This window comes from Pseudoliparis swirei, chromosome 9 (assembly GCF_029220125.1).
Source record: "Pseudoliparis swirei isolate HS2019 ecotype Mariana Trench chromosome 9, NWPU_hadal_v1, whole genome shotgun sequence".
Taxonomy (NCBI): Eukaryota; Metazoa; Chordata; class Actinopteri; order Perciformes; family Liparidae; genus Pseudoliparis; species Pseudoliparis swirei.
Genome location: NC_079396.1, coordinates 29265133 through 29282783, shown reverse-complemented (window position 1 = coordinate 29282783; position 17651 = coordinate 29265133). Strand labels below are relative to the sequence as shown.

At 48.9% G+C, this 17651-nt stretch overlaps 1 protein-coding gene across 1 annotated transcript in view; it reads left to right on the top strand.

Annotated features, from left to right (window-relative positions):
- The first annotated feature begins 422 nt into the window (after positions 1 to 422).
- fgd1 (FYVE, RhoGEF and PH domain containing 1) overlaps positions 423 to 17651 on the top strand; it is a 30488-nt gene continuing 13259 nt past the window's right edge. The window contains exons 1-7 of the mRNA XM_056422030.1: positions 423 to 541; positions 4888 to 5085; positions 5160 to 5361; positions 13268 to 13438; positions 13789 to 14170; positions 14427 to 14698; positions 14857 to 15100. Of these exons, the coding sequence (XP_056278005.1) occupies positions 481 to 541; positions 4888 to 5085; positions 5160 to 5361; positions 13268 to 13438; positions 13789 to 14170; positions 14427 to 14698; positions 14857 to 15100 (1530 nt within the window). The 5' untranslated portion in view covers positions 423 to 480. The remainder of the gene's footprint in view (positions 542 to 4887; positions 5086 to 5159; positions 5362 to 13267; positions 13439 to 13788; positions 14171 to 14426; positions 14699 to 14856; positions 15101 to 17651) is intronic.

Below are 17651 nucleotides of genomic sequence, written 5' to 3'. Positions count from 1 at the left end.
GTCATCAATAGTCTCTATAAGGTCATCTATAGTCTCTATGAGGTCATCACAGTACTCTGGGGTCATCAATATCATTGGGATTGGGTTTTTATAGTACTTATTAATAGTAGTACCTCTCTCTCTCTCTCTCTTCCTCTCTCTCTCTCCCCCCCTCTCTCTCTCCCCCTCTCTCTCTCCCCTCTCTCTGTCTCTCTCTCTCTCTCTCTCCCCCCCCTCTCCCTCCCTCCCTCCCTCTTTCCCTCCCTCCCTCCCTCCTTCTCTCCCCACCCGCCGCTCACACCGTTTCCCTCTGGGCCAAGCCAAGCGGATCTAGCAATTCTCCTGAAGCAACGGCGGTCTGTCAGTGTCAGTTCGGACCGTCAGTGGAGGAAGCGTTAATAATATGTGCTGCGCGTGTGTGTATGTGTGTGTCCGTGCTTGTGTGTGCGTGTGTTTCTTCTCCGTGCGTGGACCGGGAGAGCCGCGACAACCTTCTCCTTCATGACCGGCTTCGTGTTCTGCTGCGCGATGTACATGGACAGCAGCAGCAGCGGCGGCGCGGGTGAGTCCTGCGAGTCCTGCGAGTACTGCTGCGCGTACTGCGCGTACATGTACACATCTGCATCGTGTACCGCTATACCTGCTGAGCGCCGGCCGCTGTAGGAGCACGTGCACGCGCGCGCTCGCCCGGCTGCAGCCTCCTCTTGTCACCTCCTCGTGTTTAATTGTCTCTCCTGCATGAATCTGTATATTCATAATAACGGGGTTGGAGATGACGTGCGCGCGCTCACAAAGGGTGCTGTGCACGCGCGCACACTGACCGACATCTCGCTGCAGTGGATGCGGCTCGCGCCGCGCGCCGCTGCAGATGTCCTCCGGTCACATCTGATCACACTGACCAACCGATGGGGATCGATATCATATTTCATCACGAATATTAATGATGCCACCGAATGTCAGCTGATCACGTTTCACCAGACAGGCCGCATCTCGTGTGTGTGTGTGTACAGACAGGTAGGTAGACAGACATGCAGGTCCTCGTTAATGAACACTAGAACCTCATCAGTTTCTACTAGAACCTCATCAATGTACAATAGAACCTCATCAATGAACACTAGAACCTCATCAATGAACACTAGAACCTCATCAGTGAACACTAGAACCTCGTCAGTGAACACTAGAACCTCATCAGTGAACACTAGAACCTCATCAATGAACACTAGAACTTCATCAGTTTCTGCTAGAACCTCATCAATGAACACTAGACCCTCATCAATGAACACTAGAACCTCATCAATGTACACTAGAACCTCATCAGTTTCTACTAGAACCTCATCAATGTACACTAGAACCTCATCAATGTACACTAGAACCTCATCAGTTTCTACGAGAACCTCATCAATGAACACTAGAACCTCATCAGTTTCTAATAGAACCTCATCGATGTACACTAGAACCTAATCAATGTAATAATTAGAGACCTCAATGTTTCATAGACCTCATCAGTTTCTACTAGAACCTCATCAATGTACACTAGAAGCTCATCAGTATCTACTAGGACCTCATCCGTTTCTACTAGAACCTCATCAATGTACACTAGAACCTCATCATAAACACTAGAACCTCATCAGTTTATACTGGAACCATGTCAATGAACACTAGAACCTCATCAATGTAAACTAGAACCTCATCAATGTACACTAGAGTCTCATCAATGTACACTAGAACCTCATCAATGAACACTAGAACCTCATCAATGTACACTAGAGTCTCATCAATGTACACTAGAACCTCATCAGTTTCTACTAGAACCTCATCAGTTTCTAATATAACCTCATCAATGTACACTAGAACCTCATCAATGTACACTAGAGTCTCATCAATGTACACTAGAACCTCATCAGTTTCTACTAGAACCTAATCATAAACAATAGAACCTCATCAATGTACACTAAAACCTCATCAGTTTCTACTAGAACCTCATCAATGTACAATAGAACCTCATCAATGAACACTAAAACCTCATCAATGAACACTAGAACCTCATCAGTGAACACTAGAACCTCATCAGTGTCTACTGGAACCATGTAAATGAACACTATAACCTCATCAATGTACACTAGAACCTCATCAGTTTCTACTAGAACCTCATCAATGTACACTCAAACCTCATACATGTACACTAGAACCTCATCAATGAACACTAGAACCTCATCAATGTACACTAAAACCTCATCAGTTTCTACTAGAACCTATTCAGTTTCTACTAGAACCTCATCAGTTTCTACTAGAACCTCATCAATGTACACTAGAACCTCATCAGTTTCTACTAGAACCTCTTCAGTTTCTCCTAGAACCTCATCAATGTACACTAGAACCTCATCATAAACACTAGAACCTCAGCAGTGTCTACTGGAACCATGTAAATGAACACTATAACCTCATAAATGTACACTAGAACCTCATCATAGACACTAGAATATCAGTTTCTACTAGAACCTCATCAATGTACACTAGAGTCTCATCAATGTACACAAGAACCTCATCAGTTTCTACTAGAACCTCATCATAAACACTAGAACCTCATCAGTGTCTACTGGAACCATGTAAATGAACACTATAACCTCATAAATGTACACTAGAACCTCATCAGTTTCTACTAGAACCTCATCAATGTACACTAGAACCTCATCAGTTTCTACTAGAACCTCATCAATGTACACTAGAACCTCATCAGTTTCTACTAGAACCTCTTCAGTTTCTACTCGAACCTCATCAGTTTCTACTAGAACCTCTTCAGTTTCTACTATAACCTCATAAATGTACACTAGAACCTCATCATAGACACTAGAACCATATCAGTTTCTACTAGAACCTCATCATAGACACTAGAAAGAACCATATCAGTTTCTACTAGAACCTCATCAATGTACACTAGAACCTCATCAATGTACACTCGATCTTCATCAGTTTCTACGAGAACCTCATAAATGTACACTAGAACCTCATCAATGTACACTAGAACCTCATCATAGACACTAGAACCATATCAGTTTCTACTAGAACCTCATCAATGTACACTAGAACCTCATCATATACACTAGAACCTCATCAATGTACACTAGAACCTCATCATATACACTAGAACCTCATCAATGTACACTAGAACCTCATCATATACACTAGAACCTCATCAATGTACACTAGAACCTCATCATAGACACTAGAACCTCATCAGTTTCTACTGGAACCATGTCAATGTACACTAAAACCTCATCAATGTACACTAGAACCTCATCAATGTACACTAGAACCTCATCATAGACACTAGAACCTCATCAGTTTCTACTGGAACCATGTCAATGTACACTAAAACCTCATCAATGAACATTGAACAAACAAAACAAACAACAATGTGTATATATACATATACATATGCATATATATATACATATATACATATATATACGTATATATATGTATATATACTGTACGTATATATATGTATATATACATATATATACGTATACGTATATATATATGTATATATATGTATATATACATATATATGAATATATAAATATACGTATATATATGTATATATACTGTACGTATATATATGTATATATACGTATACATATACATATATATTGTAACGTCTCGGACGTTATGGACTGATGACACGGAGACGGGACGACGTTCTTACTCCTCCTTTATTGGGCCTCCACCACACAGACAGCTGCTCCTCCCAGCAGCTCCAACGTCAACAACAACGGTTCCCGTCAACCAACCTTAACTCCCCTTTTCCGACAGGTTAACCCCGCCTCCCCTCTACTCCGCCAATCACAGGCCCGCCCCCTCGACCAGCATCACGGTGCCACACCGTGATTGACAGCCACTTCACAGGGTCGCTACAATATACACATACACTACCGTTCAAAAGTTTGGGGTCCCTTAGAAATGTCTTTATTCTTCAAAGTAAAGCTCTGTTTGTTCAATACAGATAACATTAATCATAAATACCCTCTCTACATTGTTAATGTGGTAAATGACTCTTCTAGGTGAAACGTCTGGTTTCTAATGAAATATCTCCAGAGGTGTATAGAGGCCCATTTCATCATCACTCCAGTGTTCTAATGGTACATTGTGTTATCGCCTTAGAAGACTAATGGATGATAGAAAACCCTTGAAAACCCCTTTTAAAGGCACAGCTGAAAACAGTTATGCTGGTGATATAAGCGATACAACTGGCCTTCTTTTGAGCTTGAAGTTTGAAGAACAAAATTAATACTTCAAATATGAATCATTATTTCTAACCTTGTCAATGTCTTGACTATATGTTCTATGGAATGTTCAATTCATTTATAAATAAAAGTGAGTTTTCATGGAAGACACAAAATTGTCTGGATAACCCCAAACTTTTGAACGGTAGTGTATATACATTTATATATACACATATATATATATATTTTTATATATATTTTTATATATATATTTTATATATATATATTTATATATATATTTATACATATATATATATATATGTATATATATGTATATATACATATATATATTTATACTTTTTCCCAGTCCAATGAAAGGGCTCTCAGTACAGCGCTGGAGTCTGATGTTGATTTAAATGATTCCTTTTAGCCAATCAGCTGTCAGGAAGCACCAGAATTCAGCCAATGAGCATCAGCCATAAGAGACTTCATAGGGGAGCTGTTACAGTGTGTGTGTGTGTGTGTTGTGTGTGTGTGTGTGTGTGTGTCACTACTACCAGATTCGTACTATTTTATTATTGCTATTAGAGTAGTTTTTTCATTTAAATCCAAAAGGTTTCATGTTGGCGTTCAGTGGGCGTGGCCTCTGACCCATGTGATGACCATTCTGACCCCTCCCCCTCAGGTCCCTCCTCCTCCTCCAGCCCTAGTTTGCTGACTAAGAGTCTGTCCCTGGAGCCGCCCTGCGGCCCCCAGGGGGCGCTGGACTCCAGCTCCTCGTCATTAAGCCCCGCCTCTCTGGAGGGGGGCGGGGGGCCGCCGGCCGCCACCGTTACACCACCGAGCAAGAGCCGGCCGCCGCTGCCCGGACCCAAGCCGCAGGGTGAGCGCCTCACCGTGTCGCTCTTTGAACCAATGACGACGCGGACTGACCCCTGATCCCGCCCCCTTCCACAGTCCCCCCGAAACCCCCCCACCTCCAGCAGCAGGCGGGGGTGTCGAGGCCACGCCTCCGGGCTCCAGACAAGCCCCTCCCCCCTCCCCCGCCGCCCTGTCGACCCCTCCCGTCGGACCCGCGGGGGGGCCGGCCTCAGCCCGGCCGCGCCGACAGCCCCGCCCCCCCGACCTGCGTCCTGTCACTCATCGAGAAGTTTGAGCGGTGAGTTGTGATTGGCCGAAGTAGAAGTGATGTCATCACTACAGGCTGAACGTGTCTGTGTGTGTGTGTGTGTGTGTGCGTGTCTGTGTGTGTGTCTGTGTGTGTGTCTGTGTCTGTGTGTGTGTCTGTGTGTGTGTCTGTGTGTGTTGTTGTGTGTCTGTGTCTTTTGTGTGTGTGTCTTTTGTGTGTGTGTGTCTTTTGTGTGTGTCTGTGTGTGTGTTGTGTTGTGTGTGTCTGTGTTGTGTGTGTTGTTGTGTTGTGTGTGTGTGTGTCTGTGTGTGTGTGTGTGTGTCTTTTGTGTGTCTGTGTGTGTGTGTTCTTTTGTGTTGTGTCTGTGTGTGTTGTTGTTGTGTGTGTGTGTGTGTGTTGTGTGTGTGTTTTTTTGTGTCTGTGTTGTGTTTTTTTGTGTTTGTGTCTTTTGTTTTTTTTTTGTTTTTGTTATGTTTTTATTTTTGTCTTTTTTGTTTTATATGTATGTTTGTATATTTTATTTTGTTATTTATATTGTTTGTGTGTTTTTTGTTTTTTGTTTTTGTTTTGTATTTGTGTGTCTGTGTTTTTTATTTATTTTATTATTTTTATTTATTGTGTTTTATGTGTTTTTTGTATTGTCTTTTGTGTGTTGTGTTGTGTGTTTATGTTGTTGTGTGTGTTGTTATGTTTTGTGTCTTTTGTTGTGTTTTTATTTTTTGTGTTTTTTTCTGTTTTTTTTTATGTATGTTTTTATTTTTTATGTTATATTATTTTATGTTTTTTATGTATTTGTTGTTATATGTGTTATGTTTGTTGTTTTTCTTTTTTATTTTTGTTTTTTTGTCTATGTTTTTTATGTTTTGTTGTGTTGTTTATTCTTTTGTTTTTTTATTTTTGTATTATGTTTTTATGTTTATGTTTTTTTATTGTATGTGTTTTGTATATTTTTTTTGTTTTTGTGTTTTTATGTGTTTTTTGTTGTTTTTTGTGTTTTTATATGTTGTGTGTGTTTTTTATTGTGTTTGTTTTTGTTATGGTTTTTGTTTTGTTGTTATGTTTTTTTTGTTTTTTTTTATTATTTTATTTATTTTTTGTCTTTTTTTTATATATGTTTGTTTTATATTGTAATTTTTTATGTTTGTTTTATTAATTTTTTTATTTGTTATTGTGTCTTTTTGTTTTTGTTATTGTGTTGTTTTATGTGTTTTTATTTTTGTGTTTTATTTTTCTATGTTTTTGTTTATGTTGTTGTTGTTTGTTTTTGTTGTTGTGTATTTTTTGTTTGTCTATGTATTTTTTTTGTCTTTTTTGTCTATGTGTTTTTTATTTATGTCTTTTTTGTATTTGTCTTTTTTTATATTTTTATGTTTTTTGTTTTTTTATTATGTTTTGTTATTTTGTATATAATTTTTTTTTTGTAAATTTTTATGTATGTTGTTTTTTTATTTTGTTATGTTTGTTATGTTATTTTTTATGTGTGTTTGTGTTGTGTTTGTGTGTTTTGTTGTTTTGTTTGTTGTGTGTGTGTGTTGTGTGTGTTGTATGTTTTTGTCTTTGTGTTTTTTTATTGTTTTCTATTTGTTTGTTTTCTTTTTTGTCTTTTTATTGTCTTTTGTTTTTTTTATTTATTTTTGTGTATATGTATATATGTGTTATTGTATATATATTTTATATATTTTTTATTGTTATTTTGTTGTGTTATATTTATGTTTTGTGTGTTTATTTTTTGTTGTTTTGTGTGTTGTGTGTGTGTATTATTGTTGTCTGTTTTATGTTTGTGTTTTATTTGTTGTTTGTGTGTTTTGTTGTGTGTTGTTTTATTTTTATATTTGTTTTATTGTGTTGTTATGTGTTTTGTTTTGTTTTTTGTGTATTTTGTTTTATTATTGTTATTTTTGTGTATGTGTTTGTTTTGTTTGTGTGTCTTGTTTTGTGTTTTTTTTTTTTTTGTTGTTTGTATTTTTATGTTGTGTGTGTGTGTTTGTTGTTTTTTATATGTGTTTTATGTTTTGTTGTATGTTTTGTGTTTGTTGTGTGTTGTGTGTGTGTTGTGTGTGTGTGTGTTTGTGTGTTGTGTGTGTGTGTGTGTGTGTGTGTGTGTGTTGTGTGTGTGTGTGTGTGTTGTGTATGTGTGTGTGTGTTGTGTGTTTTTTTTGTGTGTTGTGTTTGTGTTTTTTTTTGTTTTGTTTTTGTGTGTTTTTGTTTTCTGTTTGTGTTGTTTGTGTGTGTGTTGTGTGTGTGTTGTATGTGTGTGTGTGTGTGTTGTGTGTGTGTGTGTGTGTGTGTGTGTGTGTGTGTGGGGAAAGGGTTCTCTTTTCCCCGTTTTCCCCCGGGGAGGAGCTGTGAGGTCAAAGGTCGTGACATCACTCTGGGGGTGAAGCCTTGGGTGGAAATGCGGATAAGGGAAGAAGGATGTGAGGGAAGGTTGGGGGGGTTGGCCGGTGGTGGGAAGGGCCTTGTGGGTGGGTTGGGGGGGTGTGTGGGGTGTTGTTTTGGGTGGGGGAAGTGGCCAATGAAGGGATGGATATGGTGATAAAAATTTGCCTTTTTAAGGCGGGGTGGTATTGAACCCCCTGTTAGTGTTTTATGGGGGAGGGGGGGGGGAAGGGGGTGGGGGGGGTTTGGGGGGGGTGGGGGGAGGGGGCTCCGGGTGCTCCCTCCCCCCAAAACCAAAAGGACCCCCCTTTGAGGTAAAGGTAGAGGGCCCCGGGGGGCCTGGAGGACAAGGACACGTTAAGGGAAAGGTTATTTTTCCCCCCTCTCTCTCCCCTCTCTCGTCTCTCTCCCCCCTCTCTCCCCCCTCCCCGTCTCTCCCCCTCTCTCTCCCCTCTCTCCCCTCTCTCGTCTCTCTCCCCCTCTCCGTCTCTCCCCTCTCTCCCCTCTCCATCTCCCTCTCTCCCTCTCGCTCTCTCTCTCCTCCTCTCTCCCCCTCTCTCCCCCTCTCTCCCTCACTCCCCCCTCTCTCACTCCTCTCCCTTCTCTCTTCCTCTCTCCCCCTCTCTCTCCTCCTCCTCTCCCCCCTCTGTCTCCACCTCTCTGTCTCCTCTATCCCCTCCCTCTCGATCTCCCCTCCCCCTCCTCTACCCTCTCCCCTATCTCCCCCCTCTCTCCACACCCCTCTCTCCCCCCCATCTCTCCCCTCTCTCTCTCCTCTCTCCCCCTCTCCCCCTCTCCTCTCCCCCTCTCTCCCTCATCCCCCTCTCTCTCCCTCCTCATCTCTCCCCTCTCACTATCTCTCCCCCTCTCCCCCTCTCTCTCCCCTCTCTCCCCTCTCCTCTCTCCCCCTCTCTCCCCTCTCTCCCCTCTCTCTCCCCTCTCTCTCTCTCCCCTCTCTCTCCCCTCTCTCTCCCCTCTCTCTCCTCTCTCTCTCCCCTCTCTCTCCCTCTCTCTCCTCTCTCTCCCCTCTCTCTCCTCTCTCTCCCACCCCCTCTCTCCCCCTCTCTCCCCCTCTCTCTCTCCCTCTCCCTCTCTCTCCCCCTCTCTCCACCACACCTCCATCTCTCCCTCTCTCCACCACACCCCTCTCCCCCCCTCTCCTCTCTCCCCTCTCTCTCCTCTCTCCCCCCTCTCTCCTCTCCTCTCTCCCCTCTCTCCCCTCTCTTCCCTCTCTTCTCTCTCTTCCCTCTCTCTCCTCCTCTCTCCCCTCCTCTCTCCCCTTTCCTCTCTCCCCCTCTCTCCCCCTCTCCCCCCCCCTCTCCCCCCTCCCTCTCTCCCCCTCTCTCCCTCTCTCCCCCTCTCTCCTCCTTCCTCCTGCCCTCCTCTCCCCCTCTCTCTCTCTCCCCTCTCTCTCCCCTCTCTCTCTCCCCCACTCTCCCTCTCTCCCCCTCTGGTCTCTCCTCTCTCCCCTCTCTCCTCTCTCCCCCTCTCTCCCCTCTCTCTCTCCCCCTCTCCCCTCTCCCCTCTCTCCCCTCTCTCTCTCCCTCTCTCCCCTCTCTCCCCCTCCCCCTCTCTCTCCCTCTCTTCCTCTCCCTCTCCCCTCTCCCCTCTCCCCTCTCTCCCTCTCTCTCCCCCCCTCTCTCCTCTCTCCCCCCTCTCTCTCCTCCCCCTCTCTCCCCTCCTCTCTCTCTCCCTCTCCCCCTCTCTCCCTCTCTCCCTCTCTCTCCCCTCACTCCCCTCTCTCACCCCTCTCTCACCTCTCCCCTCTCTCCCCTGTCTCCCCTCTCCCCCTGTCTCATCCCTCTCTCACCTGTCTCCCCTCTCTCACCCCTCTCTCCCCTCTCTCTCTCCCTCTCTCTCTCCCCCTCTCTCTCCCCCCTCTCTCCCTCTCTCCCCTCTCCCTCTCCCCCCCTCTCCTCTCCCCTCTCTCTCCTCCCTCCCCCTCCCTCTCTCTCCCCCTCCCTTCTCTCTCCCCCCTCTCTCTCTCCCTCCCCTCTCTCTCTCTCCCCTCTCCCCCTCTCGATCTCTCCCCTGTCTCACCCCTCTCTCTCCTCTCTCTCCCTCTCTCCCCCCTCTCCCTTTCTCTCCCTCTCCCTCCCTCTACCTCCCTCTCTCTCCCCCTCTCCCTTTCTCTCCCTCTCTTCACCTCCCCCCCCCTCTCTCCCTCCCTCTCTCCCCCTCTCCCTCTCCCCCTCTCCCCTCCCCCCTCTCCCCCTCTCCCCCTCTCTCTTCCCCTCCCTCTCTCTCTCTCCCCTCTCCCCCCTCTCTCCCCCCCTCTCTCCCTCCCTCCCCCCCCCCCTCTCTCCCCTCTCTCTCTCCCCTCTCTCCCCTCCCCTCTCTCACCTGTCTCCCCCCTCACCTGTCTCCCCTCTCTCACCTCTCCCCTCTCTCCCCCCCTCTCCGTATCTCTCCCCTCTCTCTCTCCCCCCTCTCTCTCCCCCTCTCTCCCTCTCCCCCCCCTCCCCTCTCTCACCTCTCCCCTCTCTCCCTCTCTCCCCTCTCCCCCCCCTCCCCTCTCTCCCCCCCTCTCTCCCCTCTCTCCCCTCTCCCCTCTCCCCTCTCTCTCCCCCTCTCTCTCCCCCCCCTCTCTCTCTCCCCCTCTCTCCCTCTCCCTCTCTCTCCCCTCTCTCTCCCCTCTCCCCCCTCTCTCTCCCCTCTCTCCTCCCCTCTCTCCCCTCTCTCCCCTCCCCCTCTCCCCCTCTCTCTCCTCTCTCCCCTCTCTCCCCTCTCCCCTCTCTCCCTCTCTCCCCCTCTCTCCCCTCTCTCTCCCCTCTCTCCCCCTCTCTCCCTCCCTCTCTCCCCCTCTCTCTCCCCTCTCCCCCTCTCCCTCTCTCTCCCTCTCTCCCCCCTCTCCCCCCTCTCTCCCCCTCTCTCCCTCTTCTCTCCCCTCTCCCCCTCTCTCTCTCTCCCCTCTCTCCCCCTCTCTCCTCCCCTCTCTCCCCCTCTCCTCTCTCTCTCTCTCCCCTCTCTCTCCCCTCTCTCCCCTCTCTCCCCCTCTCTCTCCCCCTCTCCTCCCTCCTCTCTCCCCCCTCTCTCTCCCTCCCTCTCCCCTCTCTCTCCCCTCTCTCTCTCTCCACTCTCTCCCCTCTCTCCCCCTCTCTCTCCCCTCTCTCCCTCCCTCTCTCTCCCCTCTCTCCCCTCTCTCCCTCTCCCCTCCCCTCTCCCCCTCTCTCTCCCCCCTCTCTCCCCCTCTCTCTCTCCCTCTCTCTCCTCCCCTCTCCGCCCTCTCTCTCTCCCCCTCTCTCCCCTCTCTCTCCCCACTCTCCCTCTCCCCTCTCTCCCCTCTCTCTCCCCTCTCTCTCCCCTCTCTCCCCTCTCTCTCCCTCTCTCTCCTCCCCTCTCTCCCCTCTCTGAGCTGTCTTCCAGCCAGAGAGCTGCTAGCCCACAGAGATGCCCCTCTCTCTCCTCCACTCCTCCCACACCAGGTGAGTCACCTGCTGCTCAGAGACCTGCAAACGTACCTGAATATGTTTATATAAATATATATATATCATCTCTCTCTTATATATATATATATATATATATCATCTCTCTCTCTTATATATATATATATCATCTCTCTCTTATATATATATATATAAATTTATATCATCTCTCTCTTATATATATATATATATTTAGATATATATCATCTCTCTCTTATATATATATATATATAAATTTATATCATCTCTCTTATATATATATATATTAGGGCTGTGAAACGATTAAAAATTTTAATCGGGTTAATCACAGGTTTCTGTGGATTAATCATGATTAATCACATATTACCGATATTCTCGGTATATTTTGTGAGAACAGAGATTTATGACAAAAGACGGATATATACATTTATACATTATTCTATTCAATGGTGCTGCAACTCAGCAGTTATTTAGCAGTTTTCTTCCATATGGAACATTAATACATCTTCATCCTAAACAGAATGTTTAACCCTCCTGTTACCTTTGGGTCAATTTGACCCTATTCAATGTTTAATGTCGGTGTTCTTTGGGGTCAATTTGACCCCAGGCTGTTTTTCACTGTGTCAAACATATCAGAAATATCAACTTTTTTATTTATTTAAAGGGCTATTGAGGTAGTCAACAAACAAACATAAAGTACCTCACACTTAAACTTGGGAAGCAATATTAATTCTAATAATTTTCTGAGGTTTTAATTGCTAATCAAATTGACCCCGAGGGTAAAATATGTTCGTAAATGTAAAGGTAACAGGAGGTTAAACAGAACATGTTTCTCTTGTTTGTCAACCATTAACTCCACCATGATACAATCTAAAGGCCTCTAGTCTTCCTCTAGCAGCTGCTGAGGCAAACTGACTGTGTGGGTTTTCTTCATGAACTGGGGTCATGATGAAAGGGACGGCGGGGACACCGCTGCAAAGCTGAAACCTCACCGGCCCGGACAGGTGGACAGATTGACAAGTGACTTTTTTTTTGCTCGGTCCCGATGCGCGCCGCGGAGCTCTGTGGCGCCAGACGGAGATCGATAAGTGTTAACGCAGCGAAGAGACAGAAATGACATGCTGCTGTGGAATACGATCAACAACAGGCGTTTAGTTTAATAAAAGAACAAAGGCGTGCTCTAGAGAACATGTCGGGGCGGGCCAATCTCTTTAATGTCATGCGATCTACCGACACTACGCCGCGTCGACTGGCAGGTCGCGATCGACGTGTTGAGACCCTGATCTACAGGAAGTAAAAGTCGTAACAAGGTTTCCGGAGGTGAACCTGCGGAAGGATCATTACCGATGAACAGACCGTCTGCATGAGAGCGGACAGAGTTCAGATTGAAGTGGTGGATTGGAAGCTCATTTTGCAAGTGACCTTTTTCGTCGGCGACCAACAACAGGCAGTTGGAAGCTCATTCTGCGCATGCGTTAAATGCGTAAAAAAAAACAACTAGTTAAACCTGAAATTGAATTAACTGAGTTAACGCATTATTTTTCACAGCACTAATATATATATATAAATATATATAATCTCTCTCTTATATATATATATTTATATATATATCATCTCTCTCTTATATATATATATCATCTCTCTCTTATATATATATATCATCTCTCTCTTATATATATATAAATATATATCATCTCTCTTATATAAATATATATATATAAATATATATAATCTCTCTCTTATATATATATATATATCATCTCTCTCTTAGATATATATATATATACATATATATCATCTCTCTCTTATATATATATATATATTTATATATCTATCATCTCTCTCTTATATATATATAAATATATATCATCTCTCTCTTATATATATTTATATATATATCATCTCTCTCTTATATCTAAATATATATCATCTCTCTCTTATATATATATATATATATATCATCTCTCTCTTATATATATATCTAAATATATATCATCTCTCTCTTATATATATTTATATATATATCATCTCTCTCTTATATATATTTATATATATATCATCTCTCTCTTATATATATTTATATATATATCATCTCTCTCTTATGTATATATAATGTATATATATACTATGTGTGTATCTGTATATAATGATAGCACCTCCTCTCTCCTCCTCCAGGTGTTCTATGCGCGCCTGATGGAGGAGGCGCGGCTCCGCTCCTCCTTCCCCTGTGACGTGGTCCAGGGCATCTTCTCCAACATCTGCTCCATCTACTGCTTCCACCAGCAGTTCCTCCTGCCGGCCCTGCAGCGGCGCATGGAGGAGTGGTGAGCGCCTCCTGCTGCTCCTCCTCCTCCTCATCACTCCTCCTCCTCCCCCTCCTCCTCCTCATCACTCCTCCCCCTCCTCCCCCTCCTCCTCCTCCTCCTCCTCCTCCTCTCACTCCTCCTCCTCCTCCTCCTCACTCCTCCTCCTCATCACTCCTCCCCCTCCTCCTCCTCATCCTCCTCCTCATCCTTCTCCTCCTCCTCCTCCTCCTCCCCCTCCTCCTCCTCCTCCTCCTCCTCCCCCCCCTCCTCCTCCTCCTCTCACTCCTCCTCCTCCCCCCTCCTCCTCCTCCTCCTCCTCCTCCTCCTCCTCCTCCTCCCCTCCTCCTCCTCCTCCTCCTCCTCCTCAGGGACTCTAACCCCCGCATCGGGGACATCCTGATGAAGCTGGCTCCGTTCCTGAAGATGTACGCTGAGTACGTGAAGAACTTCCACGGAGCGCTGGAGCTGCTGAGCGTCTGGACGGAGCGCAGCGCGGCCCTCAAGGGCCTGGTGCAGCAGATACAGGTGAGTGGCCCTCGGGGCCCTCAAGGCCTGGTGCAGCAGATACAGGTGAGTGGCCCTCGGGGCCCTCAAGGCCTGGTGCAGCAGATACAGGTGAGTGGCCCTCGGGGCCCTCAAGGCCTGGTGCAGCAGGTACAGGTGAGTGGCCCTCGGGGCCCTCAAGGCCTGGTGCAGCAGATACAGGTGAGTGGCCCTCGGGGCCCTCAAGGCCTGGTGCAGCAGATACAGGTGAGTGGCCTCGGGGCCCTCAAGGCCTGGTGCAGCAGATGCAGGTGAGTGGCCTCGGGGCCCTCAAGGCCTGGTGCAGCAGATACAGGTGAGTGGCCTCGGGGCCCTCAAGGCCTGGTGCAGCAGGTACAGGTGGTGGCCTCGGGCCCTCAAGGCCTGGTGCAGCAGGTACAGGTGAGTGGCCTCGGGGCCCTCAGGCCTGGTGCAGCAGATACAGGTGAGTGGCCCTCGGGGCCCTCAAGGCCTGGTGCAGCAGATACAGGTGAGTGGCCCTCGGGGCCCTCAAGGCCTGGTGCAGCAGATACAGGTGAGTGGCCCTCGGGGCCCTCAAGGCCTGGTGCAGCAGGTACAGGTGAGTGGCCCTCGGGGCCCTCAAGGCCTGGTGCAGCAGGTACAGGTGAGTGGCCCTCGGGGCCCTCAAGGCCTGGTGCAGCAGATACAGGTGAGTGGCCCTCGGGGCCCTCAAGGCCTGGTGCAGCAGATACAGGTGGGCCTCAGGGCCCTCAAGGCCTGGTGCAGCAGATACAGGTGAGTGGCCCTCGGGGCCCTCAAGGCCTGGTGCAGCAGATACAGGTGAGTGGCCCTCGGGGCCCTCAAGGCCTGGTGCAGCAGATACAGGTGAGTGGCCCTCGGGGCCTCAAGGCCTGGTGCAGCAGATACAGGTGAGTGGCCTCGGGGCCCTCAAGGCCTGGTGCAGCAGATACAGGTGAGTGGCCTCGGGGCCCTCAAGGCCTGGTGCAGCAGATACAGGTGAGTGGCCCTCGGGGCCCTCAAGGCCTGGTGCAGCAGATACAGGTGAGTGGCCCTCGGGGCCCTCAAGGCCTGGTGCAGCAGATACAGGTGAGTGGCCCTCGGGGCCCTCAAGGCCTGGTGCAGCAGGTACAGGGGAGTGGCTCTCGGTGCTCTCAAGGCCTGGTGCAGCAGCTACAGGTGAGTGGCCTCGGGGCCTCAAGGCCTGGTGCAGCAGGTACAGGTGAGTGGCCCTCGGGGCCCTCAAGGCCTGGTGCAGCAGATACAGGTGAGTGGCCCTCGGGGCCCTCAAGGCCTGGTGCAGCAGGTACAGGTGAGTGGCCCTCGGGGCCCTCAAGGCCTGGTGCAGCAGGTACAGGTGAGTGGCCTCGGGGCCCTCAAGGCCTGGTGCAGCAGGTACAGGTGAGTGGCCTCGGGGCCCAGGCCTGGTGCAGCAGGTACAGGTGAGTGGCCTCGGGCCCTCAAGGCCTGGTGCAGCAGGTACAGGTGGTGGCCCTGGGGCCTCAGGCCTGGTGCAGCAGGTACAGGTGAGTGGCCTGGGGCCCTCAGGCCTGGTGCAGCAGGTACAGGTGAGGCCTCGGGCCCCTCAAGGCCTGGTGCAGCAGATACAGGTGGTGGCCTCAAGGCCCTACAGGTGAGTGGCCCTCGGGGCCCTCAAGGCCTGGTGCAGCAGGTACAGGTGGTGGCCTCAGGGCCCTCGCCTGGTGCGCAGGTAGGTCATAGTGACCTCCACAGTGACCTCAAGTGCCTGGTGCAGCAGGTACAGTGACCTCACGGTGACCCCACGGTGACCCCACAGTGACCTCACAGTGACCTCACGGTGACCCCACAGTGACCTCACAGTGACCTCACAGTGACCCCACGGTGACCCCACAGTGACCTCACAGTGACCTCTCAGTGACCCCAGGGTGACCTCACAGTGACCTCACAGTGACCTCACGGTGACCCCACAGTGACCTCACAGTGACCTCACAGTGACCCCACGGTGACCCCACAGTGACCTCACAGTGACCTCACAGTGACCCCACGGTGACCCCACAGTGACCTCACGGTGACCCCACAGTGACCTCACAGTGACCTCACGGTGACCCCACGGTGACCCCACAGTGACCTCACAGTGACCTCACAGTGACCTCTCAGTGAACCCACGGTGACCCCACAGTGACCCCACAGTGACCTCTCAGTGACCTCACGGTGACCCCACAGTGACCTCACAGTGACCCCACAGTGACCTCACAGTGACCTCACAGTGACCTCTCAGTGACCCCACAGTGACCTCACAGTGACCCCACAGTGACCTCAGTGACCTCAGTGACCTCACGGTGACCTCAGTGACCTCACGGTGACCTCAGTGACCTCACGGTGTTAGTCTCTCATCCTGTCTCCCACCTGTCTGTCTCACCACCTTCCTGTCTCCACTGTCTCTCTACCTGTCTGTGTCTCCACCTGTCTGCCACCTAGCCTCTCTCCCCCTGTCTGTCTCCACCTGTCTGTCTCCCCCTGTCTGTCTCCACCTGTCTGTCTCCCCCTGTCTGTCTCCACCTGTCTGTCTCCCCCTGTCTGTCTCCACCTGTCTGTCTCCCCCTGTCTGTCTCCACCTGTCTGTCTCCACCTGTCTGTCTCACCTGTCTGTCTCTCTGTCTGTCTTGTCTGTCTCCACCTGTCTGTCTCTCTGTCTGTCTCACCTGTCTGTCTCCCCCTGTCTGTCTCCACCTGTCTGTCTCCCCCTGTCTGTCTCCACCTGTCTGTCTCCACCTGTCTGTCTCCACATGTCTGTCTCCACCTGTCTGTCTCCACCTGTCTGTCTCCACCTGTCTGTCTCCACCTGTCTGTCTCCACCTGTCTGTCTCCACCTGTCTGTCTCCACCTGTCTGTCTCCACCTGTCTGTCTCCACATGTCTGTCTCCACCTGTCTGTCTCCACATGTCTGTCTCCACCTGTCTGTCTCCACCTGTCTGTCTCCCCCTGTCTGTACCTGTCTGTCTCCACCTGTCTGTCTCCACCTGTCTGCCTCCACCTGTCTGTCTCCACCTGTCTGTCCCACATGTCTGTCTCCACCTGTCTGCCTCCACCTGTCTGTCCCACCTGTCTGTCTCCACCTGTCTGTCTCCCCCTGTCTGTCTCCCCCTGTCTGTCTCCACCTGTCTGTCTCCACCTGTCTGTCTCCACCTGTCTGTCTCCACCTGTCTGTCTCCCCCTGTCTGTCTCCACCTGTCTGTCTCCCCCTGTCTGTCTCCACCTGTCTGTCTCCACCTGTCTGTCTCCACCTGTCTGTCTCCACCTGTCTGTCTCCACCTGTCTGTCTCCCACTGTCTGTCTCCACCTGTCTGTCTCCACCTGTCTGTCTCCACCTGTCTGTCTCCCCCTGTATGTCTCCACCTGCCTGTCTCCACCTGCATGTCTGCACTGTCTGTCTCACCTGTCTGTCTCCACCTGTCTGTCTCCACCTGTCTGTCTCCTGTCTGTCTTCCCCTGTCTGTCTCCTCCTGTCTGTCTCCACCTGTCTGTCTCACCTGTCTGTCTCACCTGTCTCCACCTGTCTGTCTCCACCTGTTTGTCTGCACCTGTCTGCCTCCCCCTGTCTGTCTCCACCTGTCTGTCTCCACCTGTCTGTCTCCACCTGTCTGTCTCTACCTGTCTGTCTCCCCCTGTCTGTCTCCCCCTGTATGTCTCCACCTGTCTGTCTCCATGTCTGTCTCTCCTGTCTGTCTCCACCATGTATGTCTCCACC